This window comes from Aulostomus chinensis, chromosome 2 (genome assembly GCF_037954235.1).
Source record: "Aulostomus chinensis isolate RoL2024-O1b breed Wild chromosome 2, RoL_Achi_v1.0, whole genome shotgun sequence".
In the NCBI taxonomy this organism is placed as follows: domain Eukaryota; kingdom Metazoa; phylum Chordata; class Actinopteri; order Syngnathiformes; family Aulostomidae; genus Aulostomus; species Aulostomus chinensis.
Genome location: NC_141321.1, coordinates 22,389,389 through 22,406,183, shown reverse-complemented (window position 1 = coordinate 22,406,183; position 16,795 = coordinate 22,389,389). Strand labels below are relative to the sequence as shown.

The following is a 16,795-nucleotide window of genomic DNA, read 5'->3' as shown; positions in this document are numbered from 1 at the left end:
TTCTCCATTTTAACCCAAACCATGATCTTTCCCTTCCCCCTGCCAAGTATTTTCAGTGCCTAAACCTCACCAGATCTGAACCACAGCATTGTCAAAACTGTGCTGAAATATTGCATTTTCCTCTAAGACAAAAATGAATGTCCTGAGTTTAACTTGAGGTTCTCATTGCAAGAGTTAATGTGCTAGCATCTGTTGCTAGCGTCTGTTGCTTGCATGTCCTTTTTAAGTGTGGTAGCCGCTGGCTGTTGCACAGGCACACGAATCACTGGTGTTGCTGGACATTCATAAGATCGCACATGAATAATTGTTCATAACATAACTGACAATATCAAACACGTTTTTTGACAATGTATTTTGATTAATGATGCCATTACATTTATTAATGAATTTGTTTATGCATTATTTAGCCCACTGCAGTTTTCTAATAAAAAAAATTTAATGTGCCCAAACAAAAACCTGCTTTTTCCTCTTCATAAATCTTCCTCTCTTTTTCTTTTGTTTTTTTTTTATGCAGATACATTACAAGACGTAGAACTACTCGAAAGCTTTGGGAGGAATTTGTGTCAAACTCTCAAGTTATCTCGAAGTGGAAAATTTAAATCATGCCGACATTTGTATCCCTAAGGCTTGAAATAAAATAACCAGTTTTGGAAAAATTTCAGGTGACATATTCAACCTTTCAAAGAACTTCATATTTCCAGTCAACACTCATACACAACTGAACTCTTGGAGTCGGACCGCTTTCCATTCAAAATAGCTCCTGATGCTACCTGGGGGTCTGCAACACAGAAAAATAAAGATTTATTCAGGTTACTGGAGGAGGCCAAGCAAGATCTGAAGCCTTGATCCTCCATCCCTCTATCTCTTTAGCTCGTGGAAAAAACTCAAGATGAACATCTTGACTCAATTTTTGTTCTTCTTTCAAACAATACCTCTTTTTATTACAAAATCTTCTTGTTGAGAATTAGACAAATGCATTTCATATGCGATCTGGAATTAATCAATCCAGAGAATTATTACATCACGTCTAGATAAACAAATGGCAGATGGGGAGTTGGCACTGCCAGATTTCTTGCCCATTTATTGGGCTTTCACAACATTTACAAATTAGTTTATTGGGTATCACATTTATTCCAGGGCACAGTACCAGCATGAGCTGAGATGGAACAGGTTGTGCATATTCAAGTGCCTTAATCATCACAGCGCTCTGCACCACTACCTCTAAGAAACAAAAGCTCCTCCATGCCTAATGCATGCATTGGTAATAATGTGAAAAAAAAACAAAACACACACTCACACACTTCAGCAATCGTAATAAACTAGTCAAGATGTTCCCAGGATTAGAGAAAACCTGCTTCTGCTGTCATCAAAACAATGCCACACTGTATCATATGGATTAGCGCTTGGCAAAAATGAACAGACAAATCACTTTGAGCAACTATTTATAGTCTCCAATACATACTGGATCAGGCCTGCGGAACTAACTGACATAAATCAAACTTTCCTGTTCTTCTCAAAACTGCACACACCCACTCAGTGCTGGTCATTGTGTCCTCTGCTGCATGCCTGCTACCATGATGGCTGCAAGTGTAGCCAAGTCATTTGTTGTTGTTATTATTTATTTACTTTTCTACTTAATTAAGGTGAAGATTCTCAAATCTTGGCATATCTAATATTATTCAAAAGAATCCAATTTTTTTTTTTTTTACGTTTTATATTGGTTCTTTTCTTGAGTTCCGGTTCAGCTGTGCTGTCTTTGCAGAATAAATGAACAAACTCCAGTTCCTGGTGTGGTCATCCTTCAGTCTATAAGCAACCGTTTCCCAGCTGCTGCACGAGCAGGACAACTGAGCGATGAGCAAGGACCGACTGTCAGATTTTAAACAAGCCCCGAACAAGACTTGAACTAAATCTCAAAAATGACAAACCACTGTCGTCAATCACATTTCTTTCTCTGTCATATTATATTTAGCTTATTATGGCAAACCTGCAACAAGGATGCAGAATCATTGTGTAATAAGTATTTATATCTTTGTTAGAGAAAGTGCCATATTTTTTGAAAAAGAAAGAAGAGGAAAAAAACTATAGAGGTTTGATACATTCAAATGCATCACGTCAAAGGAAAACGTACTGTGAAAACCATTAATCACTAATTTGGATCAAATCTGAAATTCTGGATCCACTCTGGTCTGCTATTGTTAACCTTTTCTACCACAATCCGTAACAAAGAGACAGGCCAACCTTGAAAAAAAAAGATATGTCACAATAGGTACATTGTGTTGTTAAATCGCAGCTTGTGATGTGCGTGTACAATTGCTGCACATGCATACACCAGCACATCCATGTGAGCCCTGTTTTTTTTTTAAATGTGGGGACCCATTCATTAAAAAAACAACACACTGTGACCAGAGCTCAAATATTATGTTTGACACTTGGAATTTGGTCATCATAATCTTCAATTTGATGTATAAAAGTCCACTGTAACCTACACAAACAATTTGTGGATTGATATGATTTTTATATTATTGTAGCATCAGGGGGGGATTGAGGTTCATTCTTCCTTGCCTCCTCTGACAACCTGGCTTGTTTTCCTCTTCCTAGGTTAAGTTTCCAGTTTTCTCTTATTGTTCCATCATCTTCCATCTCTCCTATTGGACACCCAGTGGCATAGCAACACATTCTCACCCACAGTTTCAAATAATAATACTACTGTCTTAAATGAGCACATTCAAGACATCTATTTGGAAGAACTTGAAAAGTGAACTACAAAACAAATGACGAGTGACTCAATGAATATCGGCCACCAAGATCATTTGCTCTCACCTTTTTAACTTGCTAAACACACACGAGCAACCAAATTCACAGAACCCTCCTTCACTCACACTAGGTTAAAGTGTCAATAAACAACTTACATGTTACTGTACTTACATGTTCAGTAAATGTTGAATGCACATTGTAATGGTTTAGAACAATGACATCATCGGTGTTTAGGTTGGTTTCCTATAAGTCAGATTTTCAGATTCTCATAGAAAAAAAAAAACAACTGAAGCATCATGGTCACCTAAAAGTTTCACTTCAAACTGTAAGCGCGGATGCTTTACAACATTAATACCGCTTGCATAACCGATCACAATCCTGTGAGAAGTAAACTTTTAACAGTAACACTGAAACAGCCTACATCAGCCACCCTCCTGTGTCCTGATTGGACGAGCTCACACGATGAGGTACACCAGGATGAGTGTTATAAATCTATCAGAGAAACATTTCTAACCTTTCTTTTCACGTCAGCACATTGCTTCCTTGGATAATTCATTAATTTTAATGGTAGTGGTAAAATGGGGGAAAAAAAACGACAGCAGTGATGCAATAATATTTTGCAAAGGTCAAGGGGATGATATGTGCACACATATTTGCATATTTTACAGTTTCAGTTCATATTCACTTGCCAATCATTTGTTTAGGATGTTTCTTCATAATTTAGGCTAAGTCGGTTCTAAAGTGAACAGGTGGAGTGGGTCGTTTTCAGCTGGGGTGTGTGTGTGAGTGTGTGTGTGATAGAGAGAGAGAGAGAGAGAGAGAGAGCGAGAGAGAGAACACAAGACACCTACATAGGCAGCCACCATCTCTAGTTGAGTAGTTGGTTTGCAGCAGAGCTGAAAGGAGCAGGGCACTTGCATCAAGCTGCTTGACGGGGACTAATTTTCAGTCTCCCACTTGGGTCCTGGTAAACAGCACCGCCCCGGATGGTTGTTTGTTTCAAGTGTTGAACGATCCATCGCACAGCGCCGGGCTCGATTGACACTGTCTGCTGATCTGCTACTGCGGATTGCTCAGAATAACAAGGCTGCTCGCTAATTCCCGTCTATCGGGTCTTACACCGAAACAGCGAGAGAGTAGGGTCCAAAAAAAGCCAACAGGGCAGGCAAGAACGCCGCGCCGCCGGAGTCCGCACCCCAGAATGGCTTCAGGAGACCTTTACGAGGTAGGATAAAAGCATGTCCAAGGAAAATGCTCTGTAATATTGCCGAATAATGGAATTAGGAAGTACATGGGAGGGCGTCGCGTGCTGTAGCCTATGTAGAAAGCGGTGTCCTAAGCCCTTTAACAGACGAAACTAACCCTTCTCAAGCTTTGCGAATTCAAGGTTCGTTACACTTTATGTCGCTTCTGACACTCTTTCACCTATTTGTTGGCGGTTGTAGCTAGGAGGTAATGTGTATTTGACGGGCTGAACTCCTCAGTCTGTCTTCGAGTTGAAAGTCGTGGTAAAGTGACAGCAGCGTTGAGCGGACGGACATGGTGAATAGCTACAGACGGAGTGATGGTTCGGAAGGTGCGCAAGAGATATTTTCCTCATCGCAGCCTTTCCTGATGTTTGTTTAGCAGGGGATTCTAGATGAGACTTTAGTTTATTTTAATGCAGCGACGCAAGGAAGTCCGTGCGAGCTTCCTGTAGGATAAAAGTGTGAAATTTTAAATGATAACTCCGAGTGTGCTGGGCGTAAAAAAAAAAAAAAAAAGTTGTCCAAATGTGTAACCGGAAGGTCACTCTGCCCTCATGCGCAACATCACTCTGGAAACGGAGCCAGAATGTGCATGTTGTCCAGTTTCTACAACGGATTGTCTGAATCAGCCACTTGTTATCATTAGTGGTTGTGATGTTGACATGGTGTCATATGTTTAAGTTGGTGGTCACAGAGCAGGGTGGGGGTTGGAGTCTGAGCAGGACAAATGAACACACATGACATGGTTTTGTTTTGTTTTTTTTTTTGTAATTGAATAATATGTTTTTGCTAGAAATACGGGTTTAAAAAGACACCACTCAAGAAGATCTTCCCATAGCCGTGCCTTTTAAGATTCGAATCAGGATAAAATAAAAGTAATTCAGAAGTGGTTAATTGTGACCTTTTGGCAGTGTCACGAAGGATCAGACCTTTAAGGGTCCTTAGCCCCCTAACGATGTGCATACAGTTCCTCAAAAAAACCTCTTAAACCACCTGTTAAATGTATCCCTGATTTCTCTGGGTACCCATTAATGCGATACCTTATTTATGAATGTATCACTTTTATGAATCATTTGCAAATATTACATTTTATATCACAAAATATCCTTTAAAAAAACTAACAAACTGGATCAGAACGAACATGCCATCAATTTGTCACTGGTGACTTAGTGGGAATTCCTGGATATTAAAATGCTCGTCTGAAATTTTGTGCATTGATTCCATTTTCACCACTAACCACTCATATCCATAGTTAAAAAAAAAAGAATTGTGCTTTAAATTCCTAATAGTCATAGAAATAACAGCTGTATCCGATAGAGCGTGCTGCCTTAAAGGAGCTCCAACCTGAAAATGTCCTTCATCCTAACCCGATCAACATCTGCCACTGTTTTATGAAACTTCAAAACCAAGAATTCTTTGTTTGTCTGTGACTCCATGAACTCAACAACCGTTCATCCGACTGACGTCAGTGTTGGCGTGTCCATCGCCGGGGCCTCAGGAGGCGCAGTGTCAGATCTGTGATCAGAGGGTTTTGTGTCTGAGATGACAGAGTGAGTGAGATGACAGTCAGGATTGTGTCCGTCTGTAAGCCGTGTTGTGATTGGATGGATCAGTCATGGGGACGGACACGGGTACTGAAATTTTGGCTACTGTCCTGACTTAGATGTGAGTCACAGTGACTGAGGTCAAAGTGAGAGAAATTATCAGGATTGGTTTGGGATGTCACATTACCCAAGGCCCCGCCCCTTAAACAGCCCCCGCACTAGTCATTAGACTTGTCAGAACAAGGTTTTTTTCTGTGTCATGCGTGCAAAAGTCACTTATTCACCGAATATATTTGTGTGTGTGTGTGTGTGTGTGTGTGTGTTTCATAGCTGTATTTTTTAGCTGACATTAGCACAGTTTTCAATCTCCTAATGTGGTGTTTGTGAAAACAACCCGCTCATCTCCATCCATCCATCCATTTTCTATACTGCTTGTTTGTTAAGGGCTGTGGGAGGGGCTGGAGCCTATCCAGGCTGACATTGGGCAAGAGGCGGGGTCACCCTGGATGGGTTGCCAGTCCCTCGCAGGGCCATCAGGAGCAATTAGAGGCTCAGTGTCTTGCTCAAGGACACTTTGACATGGTCACCGGAGAGAGTGAGGAAAGAACCAGCGACCCTTCGGTTCCAGCTCATCTCACTAAACTATCCTTGAGCAGTGTGAAGTTGGTACTCTGAAATACTGGAACTTTCTGCATCACGGATGGACTCTTGCTTGATGTTGGTAAAAATCAATACAACATAGCTTTTGCTTTAGTTGTGTGTGCTTCTGCGAGGCGTACATTCACCAGAGGACCTCTGACTAGCTCAGAGCTCTGATATGGTTCAGTCAGCTTTCACGTGGGTCATCAGCTGTATAGGAGAGTAGTTGGTATCAGTGTTTTACTGCTTGTCACTGTGCGCCACTTCGCTGAGGACGTAATTGAGAACAGAACTAACAAAAAACATCAAGGCATCTACAGGTGTTAGAGAGTTTTTCCTAACACAACCCTAGGTGACATAATGTTGTAGGATTCACGCTGATTCGTTTTGAAATACCAGCAGCCAAAACTGATGGAAAACCAGCACGTGAGCACCACTACAATGGCTCAGCTGTAAAAACCCATGGGTAACAGTTCCTCCACAACATTCGCCTTTATAAATCTAAAAGTACACAAGTTTGCTTTTGCACAAAGCATAGTCAGAACAATTATGATCACCGTTGACATAATTATGTACCAGATTTATTAATTGTCTTTGGAAATATCAGGTTTATCCCTGATATAGTGTCAGGGCTGAATTGGTTGTAACTTCCTTGTTGACTAATATTTCTCTTTCTGTCTTCTTGGCTCGAGCTTGTGCTCCAATACAAGTGTGCATTTTTTATAATCGATGAAATATGCTTGATTTATTACACATAAACACAACAACTAAGAGAATCACTCCGACACAAAATGCCAAATGATATGTGTTTTACCTCAGCCATCTTTTTGTAGAACAATTGAAAGCCAAAGTTGTTATAAAAAAATCTAATTTTATTAATTGCCCTGCCCTACCCCTGTCCCAACCCTTCCACCCACTTGTTTATGTGTTTGTGTTGTTCCTTCAATTAATTCTAATTTAGCTGTGTCCTCATAGCCAAGCTGCCAGCTCATACCAGAAGTTTTCTGAGGGCACTCGTCATGTGGCACAGGTCAAGACCCCGCTCTTGATTATCCGAAACACACACTGGGAGTGAGTACTTGGCAGCAGTGGGGAGGAAACACCTTTAAACACAAAGTAACCTAAACAGAACCACACTGAAGTTGGGCGGCAGTGATCTGCCTTGACTGGTTTGGTAACTACAGTCTGGATCATGTGAATCATGTGTGGGTATTGTCAGGGTTTGACCTCTTGCACTTGATGAGTACAGTAGAAGAATTCCAAGACTCGATCGGCCCAAGCTGTGGTGTCTGGATACAGCGTGTAAGATGTAGTGCAGTGACATGCTATGGTCACAAATCTAATCTGTAAATAAGGGTGTGTCAGAGTTTTCGTTGTCAGATCATTTTGATATGGCTGGCCCATGGTACCGGCCCATACTGAAGTTCTTGAATCTAATCTCTCCATTTTGATATGATTTTGGATTACTGACCCTTCTTCTTCATCCATGGATGTTTGTATTCTTCTTGTTCGGTCACATGATACTGTATATACATCATCCAGCCTGGTTAGTGACTGTGAATTCCTTGACAAAATGACCCGATGTCCATTCACACAGACTCAATTCAACATGATGTTGTACTGGAGAGCTGGCAGAATAAAATTCATCCACTCAATTAAGACATTTGCATTCTCACATACAGTTCCTGTGGTTTGCATTGCATTAGTGAAAACGTCTCTGTATTTCAGCAGGATGAATCATGCCATTTGAAGGTGGGATAAAGGTTCCTCTTCCTGTTCATTTTTACATCAGATTTGATGCCCAGCAGAAATACCTGTTTGTGTGTTGGCCTGACATGAAAGCAATACTGAGAATGCGGTCACGTTCTTTTGCTTGGTCCTCATGAACTGCTGGTTTACTGTTAAATCTGGCTCATTTCAGAGGACCCTGTGATTTTAGGTGGAAGTTTTTAGATTTTCAGCATAGCTGGTTGGCTAACCAGTGCTCCACAGGTTATTGATATACTGTCATTTATCGAGGATATTTGTTCATTGGGCTGTTTGAACAATATTTTGTGACGCTAAGCTAGAAGAGAACCTGGCCTCTATCTTGCTTTGCAAAGCAACGATTTTTTTAGCAGACTCAAGCCCACATCATCGTCTCCACAGGACCTTTTTGCCTCACTGACTGCTTGCACCAGTGTGTAGCTCAAGTGGCACCACCACAAAACATTTCACTGATGTTTTCTGCTGTTTCTGCCATGGCCGCGGAGCCCTGCACTCTCTCCCTGAAGCCAGCAGCACACGTCAGGGGAGCTATGACCTGGCACTCAGCACAATTTCAGCCATAGTTATGTTTCAGGTTAATTGTCATGCTCATTTTAAATGTGCTGTGGATTTGCAGAAAGGAAAATGTACAGCTGCATCAGCTGTTTTGAAGTAAAAAAAAGAAAAACAGGCTATGTAATGCTGCCAGAAGATGGCCGCACATGCAACGTAACACATGGCTATGGCTGTAACTAACAGAGTACCAGTAAAAAAAAGCTGTCTGGTTGGACAAGTTGTTCTTAACTGCCAGCTAGTATTGGACATGTTGCTGCTGTCTGTAGATGAAGGCAGAGTTTGGGGTTATCCTTGAAGGCGATGGCGGTGCAAACAACTGGTCAGTTATGGTTGTTAAATGTTCACGCTGTCAGAACTGACTTGAATTAGAAATTTCCATCGCCAGTGTTGTGCATTTTTTGTCGTTGTTGTTGTTTTTGCATTTGTTTAAAACAAAACCCACCTCAATTGAACGTAAAAAATGAGGGGAGTTGTTTCAAATTCTATCAAGCTTTTTTAATGTGATGCCTAGAAATGCACATAAACAATTGTTTTGATGGAATGTAGACTTGTGCCTTTGTCCAGCAAACTCTGAAGAACTGTTGCCAGAAATACACTGGGTCCATCCATGACAAACAGCGTAGCTACTTCATTTGATTTTATTGATCATTGATCGCAACAGTCATTGCTACATTCTGATCACGCATCACGTCCTGACCTGCTATGTATATTTTAGCTGTAATACCTGACTCCACATGTCCTATCACCTCGATTCATTTTCAGCAAGAAAAAGCAGCCAAAGATGCAGGAAAAATTGGGACAACAGGTTATTTTCAGGTCTTTTGAAGAGAGCCTTCTATTTTCCCATTTGCAGTCCCATTTTACAGTCAACGTGTCAAAGTGTGTGCTTATGTCTCAATGCTCTGTGCCACAGCCACCAAAAATGTCAAAGCCACCAATCGTGTCTCATTTATTTGCGATCAGTCTGAGCCTGCAGTTGTGTTCTACTTTATGTTCCATTTTCCAAAAACCAAGATGGACTTGAACGTGAAACTGAAACCCCCCAATTTTATACTCGCCATTTAGCTTGCATTTCATGGGATTTTTGTTCTACAATACAGAACAATAACAACCTCCTTCACCAGTCCTTTAAAATTATCTGCCACAAGACATGATTGACTTGAGACAATGAGGCAAGATTAGACAGTATAGCGGGGGTTTTATTGTTTTTTGGGGGGTGTTTCTGTAATATTATTATTATTGTTGTTGTTGTTGTTGTTATAAGCATTGCAACAAATTCACATTTGTAGCCAATGATTGTATCGGAAAGATCAGGGAGACGATTCTTAGCTGTCACATTAACACAAAACAACAGAAAGTCATGGTGAAGCTAGAAGGAAGGTGGGGGGGGGGGGGGCCTGCTTAAGTCATTTGAATACATTTTCTGGGAACAGTGAATGAAATTTTCTGCCAATTCTCCTGAAAATGATAATCCCATTCATTTGTGTTCAGAGTTTTATCATTATCTTCACCCAGAATCACAAGATAGCTCTTTTTTTCTTCCGCACACAGTAGATTAATTTACTTCAATGTTCTGCCCTCCCTACCTGTGCATGTGCCGTAACATCCACATTAATGTCACGTTGGATCCGTCAGCTAATGCAACCATGACAGAACTGCTGTCTCATAAATATGAGATCACAGGGACGTCTGAATGGAATTCGATGCATCATGCAGCCCTAATCATATGTGATGAATACAGCACTGGCATCATCTCGCATCCCTTGGCACGGCAGCTCGTTGTCTGTAGTTGAGAGGGAGGAGAGCCACATATCCGCTCACTCACTGCCAGCTCAAACTTGAGCATCAAGTGTTTTCTAAATCTCTCTGGTCTCGCTTTCATTTTCTGCCTTTTTTTCTGCATGTGTCTCTGTGCAGGGCTGTCAAGTGTGACATTGTCCGAGGCTGTAAGCATTCAAATCATCTGTTCGTTTCAGTGACACCCCTGGGGCTCACCCATCAGAGACTGTTTACTCTGTTAATGTGCTTGGCACACCTGAGAACACGTTGAGCAGTCATTACAGCCGCAGCATTAATCCATTAGTAGAAACCTTCCCTAAACCATGGAACTTAGTCTCATGCATGTTGTTCAGCAAAGACCAAATGAAGCTTCAGTCTATATTGAAAACTTGCAATGTCCTGGAAAATGTTACAATATATAAGCTTGGACGTTCTGTTTTTGCTTATTGTTATACATTCAAAATAATGCCTCGTGTCAGTAACATTTCCTAAGACAAACAGTGACAAGCCTTGGCAGTATATATTGAGTAGAACAGTGGCTCTTTGTATATCAAATTGCGATACAAAATTTTGTGGCACTTTTATGTTGATGAATGTGTTTTGTCATGATGAATGAAATGAGTTCTAAAATGCAAAGATTTCTCACAAAACGATCTCTGAAATGTCAGGGGGGAAATTAGTTCAGTCTGGATTTCTGAGTCAAAGAAAACTTTATTGTAATGCATATAGTTGCCGGTATGGCTCTGTCCTTTCATACACATACACACACACACACACACACACACACACACCCCACACCACCACTACCTTTCCATGAGCATACATGGAAAGCCTGAGGCAGAAAATAAGACAGCAGCAAAGAACCCCTTGCAGAACAGAGCAAGCATCAATGACACCACTAATGACATTGATAAGACAGAACAACAAGCAGAGGAGTTGTGGAGGAGGTGGGTTGCAAAACAGCAAGCAGAGAAGGAGCAAACATAGGCAGGCTAGAGCAGTTTGAGCAGAGCGCCAAATTGATTACGAAGAATGGAATTTGGTCAGCTGACATGGGCTTGACTGACGTGGCAATCAGCTGATGTGAATTGCGAGCTGAGCTTGACTACATGGCCTGCCTGCTTACATCACACGTCTCATTACCATCCAGGATCACTATGATAAACATTCAAGGATCATGATCTAATTTTCACAAATTTTACTCAACACCCAACCCTATATGACAGGACAAGTCAACTCATTATTTTGACTAGTAAAAATATGCTTTAACATGACATATTTGTATTTTTTTCGTCAACCAATCAAGCTTTGATGATAAATCAAAAATACATTCTGAAAACATCCATCCATTTTTTTATACCGCTTATCCGCTAAGGGTCGCGGGAATTGGATGAGAGGCGGGGTTCACCCTGGACGGGTCACCAGGCCGTCACAGGTCCATCAGGAGCAATCAGGGGTTCAGTATCTTGCTCAAGGACACTTCGACATGGCCACCGGGGGAAGTGAGGATCAAACCAACGACCCTTCTGTTACCACACAGCCACTCTACCTCTTAGCCATGCTGCCATTTTGAAAACAGCGTGATTGAAAATATGCCATGATGGTTGTAATTCTACTGCAATGACTGTCCTGAAAGTGTATAGTTTTTGCTGCACTCTGTTTTTATGTATTTTGTGATTTGTGTATACATGGTTGTGTTGTTTGCTATCGATGCTCAGTTATTAAGGTGGTTTATAAAGGTCTTCAGTTTTTCTTCTCCTAGTCCCTCACTCTCAGCTATCATTCTTCATGCTGAAGTCTGTATTCATTTAAGAACAATGAGTAATTCACGCAAAATGGAAAGTTAGAACATTCAGGTTAAATCTGAGCATCGTCACATCACCGTAAGCTCAGCAAATTTGGTTATTTGAATTAACTGATACTAACCAGCCCTCATACAGCGCAGCAATTGCCACACAATACACAAATATTTGTCTAAACTCCAGCTGAGTTTACTTTCTGTCCACTTCAATGTTTCACTGGCATTTTAGTCTGAGCTTAAAATGGCTAAATATGCAGCTCTGTAAAAGAAGGATGCCAGTGCTTCATCAAACTGAGAAACATATATTTGCACAGAAATGGCACGGTAATCAGTGCTTTAAGAACTGTGAATCAACTTGATTGTAAACAAACCGAATCTGAAGCTTCAAATCACACCCCTTTCTTTTGAAGTTCATTGATTAACCTGTCATACCCCTTTTAAGAGTATATAGCGTCTCTGAGGTTTGTGGGACACTTCTTATTTTCAAAACCAAAATACTAAAAATAACGTATACACTCATATCAGATGGTTTTCAAAGTGTGAGGCAGGCCTCCCCTGGGGGTCTTTAAATACTTCCAGGGAGGCTTAGCTGATGAAGGTGAAATATTAAATTACTGTAGCTATCAAAAGGGATATCCTGCAGAGAAGCATAAATGTGTGATTCAGTTCAAGAGATAGGTCAGACATTCAGTAGTTTTGGGTTATTTTAATGTTTTTCAGATAGAAACTAATATATATCTTATCACTGGCTTTTTAAACATGAATTGAATGTATTCTGAAGTTGTGTAAAATAACATTATTAGGCAACTGTGGCTCAAATGAGCATCACTGGGCTCAGATATCAATAATGAGCCCAGAGGCATAGAAGAACATTACAAATATAAGCTTGTAAACTAAGAGTAAGGGTGGTTGTGTGTGTATGTGTGTGTGTGTGTGGGGGGGGGGGGGGTATTTGAAGACCCCCGTCTTATCAATGCAACTTTTTTATGTTTTATAGATTAAGAGATTGGTTACTCTCATACTAATGTGAGTTTTTGCTAAGGATTTTTTTCACTAACATAACTGTTTTCTTTGTCACTAATTTACATTTTCCCATGTTTTGGGGCTTCAGCTGTCTGAACAAACAACTAAAGTTTCAGGTTTCTTCATGATAGCAGTTTGCAGCTCATCTCATGTCCACTCTGGGCTCTTATCTTCTTCTTACCAGGAATTTGCCCTTATCTTAAACCTAACATGTGTCACCAAATGTACCTTTTCACAATTGAAACTCACTCATTGGATAATTCGGTTATCTGTATATTTTTAAGTTAATTTTCCCCCCAAAATATTTGATTTGTGAGCCTTTGTTTAGTCTTCTATAAGTATATTGTAAATAATTGTTATATGATATCATTTGTCAGCTAATTCCATGTAGAATTATTCCAACACATAAAAGACAAGCCAAATATTCTGCTGGACGATATTTTATTGAGAGCTGTGTCTAATATCACCTTTCTTATGCATGAGGAACGGATTATTTGATATACCTTTCAAAGTGATACACTCTGCTAAACATCACTATCCACTACAACCTTGAAAATAAACATTAAGCCAATATTTCCTTTCTATAATTGTCATAAAATAAATGAGCAATTAGTTGCAGCACATTTAAGCTTTGTGAAAGTAGACTTCATGGCTGTATTGGATTGTATTACAGTGTCCATCTCTCAGAATGACTGTTTCAATTTCACAAATGATTTTAGTTGTTTAAAAAAAAAAAGTAATAGTCTCTGTTTTTGCTGCATTCAGGTAGAGCGGATTGTGGACAAGAGGCGGAACAAGAAGGGTAAATGGGAGTACCTGATCAGGTGGAAGGGCTACGGCAGCAAAGAGGACACTTGGGAGCCAGAGCACCACCTATTGCACTGCGAGGAGTTCATTGACCAGTTCAACAGCTTACGACTTCACTCACACAAACAACCTAAAATTCCCAAAAATCGTGGTGGGACACTCATCACCAGCCACCCGTCTGCCACAGAAAAATCCAGAATTCGCTCTGAAGCCCGAAAGAAGAAAAGTGGTTGCGGCGCCGCTGTAGGGGTCAGAGTAGGAGCTGCTCTCGGGATCGGAGGTGGAGCGTCAGGACCCGCTCAGAAGCAGAGGAAGGTGGGCGTAGGACCAGGGAAACACGCTCTAGGGGAGAGAATGAGCAAAGCCATGACATATAAAACCCCCCCACTTGGAGCGCCTCGCTTTGTTGCCCCTTTGAGGGATCCTCACAATGGACTCCAGAATGGAGAGATGGAGCCACACATGTACAGGACAGCAGCAAGGTCGCATAGACCACCCTCAGAAAAAGTGGATGGGGAACTAGAAGACATGGAAGCCACAAGCCAGCAGTTCACCAGTGAGTTAGGTAAGAGCTGAAGTAAGAGAATGGCATGAAAAATGATTGGATGAGTTATTTTTTTTAGGCTATTTCTCAGAATATCATTGACCGCCATTAATATATCATTGAACATAACCATGTGAATTTAAGTATTGAAATGGGATGCACTGTAAGCACGCACAAAAAAAATTACAAATATTTACGACTGATGTGGCTGAAATATTATGCAGGTTTCTGTATTTATTCTTTTAAACTTTAGATAATGAAAGTTGAAATTAATTGAAATTAATTTTCAATTATCCAGTGACTAGTTTGATAACAATCCATCCATCCATTTTCTACTGCTTATCCTGTTAAGGGTCACGGGGGGGTGGAGCCTATCCCAGTGGCTTTCTGGCGAGAGGTGGGGTTCACCCTGGACAGGTCACCAGGGCCAACACATAGAGACAGACAACCATTCACACTCACAGTCACACCTACGGTCAATTTAGAGTATCAATCAGCCTCGTCCCCTCTTGATGTCTTTGGACTGTGGGAGGAAGCTGGAGTACCAGAGAGAACCCACACAGGAACAGGGAGAACATGCAGACTCCACACAGAAAGATGCTGTGCTGGAGCCAGGGCTCGAACCTGGAACCTTCTTGCTGTGAGGCGACAGCGCTGACCACTGCACCACCGTGCAGCCCACATAATAATAATCCTTGTACACTTAAAGAAGTGGTCATGAGAAATGCTTCTGTTTATTGTCCAAATATCAAACCAATATTTGTAGACAGAAAAAAATGGTGATATGTAAACTGATATTTGTTCTTTAATATTAGTTTTAATATCTTGTTATTTGAAGGGCTCTAATCTGGTAGTCATGCTTAAAGGAAGTGTACTGCAGAAGGACCGTTGTCCATGATGTATTCAGCAACCAGTGCAAGGTTTTAGAGATGAAAAGGAGGCCAATGCAGTCATTGTGTGTGTGTGTGTGTGTGTGTGTGTGTGTGTGTGTGTGTGTGTGTGTGTGTGTGTGTGTGTTGGCTGATCATTATTAGCTGGTACAGTCTTATGGCTCAGAGGTGATTGACTTCCTAAACTTTAATCAAATAGTGGTATCAATGACAAGAGCTGAAGGAAACTTGATATTGGATTTACAGGATTCATATTCATTTGGTGACAGAAACACAACTCCAAATGAGTGATAACGCTGCTTCTCGTCTGGTCGATGGTTAATCTGGCTTTCTGTGCATCTCAATTTGATATTTGACAAACAAGCAGAAAAAACAAAGACTCAGGAGCAGAGTGCAAATCTTAAGAGTTACTGGCAAAGCAGTTGACTAGATGGAAGAGATAAACTGATGAGACTGAACAGAATAGATAATCTGATGACTAGAAAAATGCACAATGGAAAGGAAATCATACAGAGTTGATGAGAGAGCATGGACAGGCACAAGGCATGCAAGGAACTGATTGGATTAGGGAACAGGGCAGCACAGGCAAAAACTGATCAATTGATGACAATCAGGTCAAAACACAATGCATGAAGTAAAGCAACATAAAACACACAAATTAGTACAATTTAAAATAAAACAGCATGGAACTTAAGCAGACAAGGGAAATATTACACAGACAAATCAAGGTTATCTGACCGTACTGAAAGAACTTGGAAGTAAGAAAAAAAAGTAAAAGTACACAAAACCCAAAGGTCCATCATCATGCTGTATCCCAGTGACCTCAACCTTTGACCTTTATTCAATCCAACTATCAATCACACAGGACATATGAGCTAAACTAGAAAAAAAATTCCATCAAGGCATTCCAGAGAAATAGCGTTAACAAGAATGGGATGGATGGATGGATTACTCACAACATAATGCCTCCAGCCTGAAGCTTTCACCGGCACAGAGGCATAAATTAAAACCACAGAAATCTCTAATGGGCTGTGACATGGAAAGGGCAGTTTTATTTTTTGTCTGAATGAGTTTCCAATTGTATAGAAAGATCAAGAGGGTCTAAGTTTGATGGATCCGTTCCATTTAGCTGTAACAGAGAAATGAACCGATCATTTCAGGAAGTGATTCAGTTAAGTTTGTTCACCCAAAATCACCTGACCAACTCAACACTTGTGATTAAGATGTTGAATGGCTTTCCAGGCAATGATATGCCTGATCGCATAGCACACCATTATATTATTGATTGATTCTTTCTTTCCCTTCCTCAGTGAGTATATACTGCTGTTCTGTGGGGAGCCGTCCTGACACAGAGCTTTTAAAGCTCCTGCTATGGTTCTTTATGACAGAAGTAGCTGATAAAGCTTTTGATTTTCTCTGCCGGTCACAGTCCAGAGCCCGTG

The 16,795-nt window shown here is 40.8% G+C and overlaps 1 protein-coding gene across 1 annotated transcript in view; it reads left to right on the top strand.

The window, feature by feature from the left end:
* Positions 1–3,613: 3,613 nt before the first annotated feature.
* The window catches only part of LOC147269462 (chromodomain Y-like protein 2), a 29,484-nt gene continuing 16,302 nt past the window's right edge, over positions 3,614–16,795 (top strand). Inside the window, exons 1-2 of the mRNA XM_086185236.1 lie at positions 3,614–3,982; positions 13,878–14,484. Coding sequence (XP_086041362.1) covers positions 3,959–3,982; positions 13,878–14,484 — 631 coding nt within the window. The 5' untranslated portion in view covers positions 3,614–3,958. The remainder of the gene's footprint in view (positions 3,983–13,877; positions 14,485–16,795) is intronic.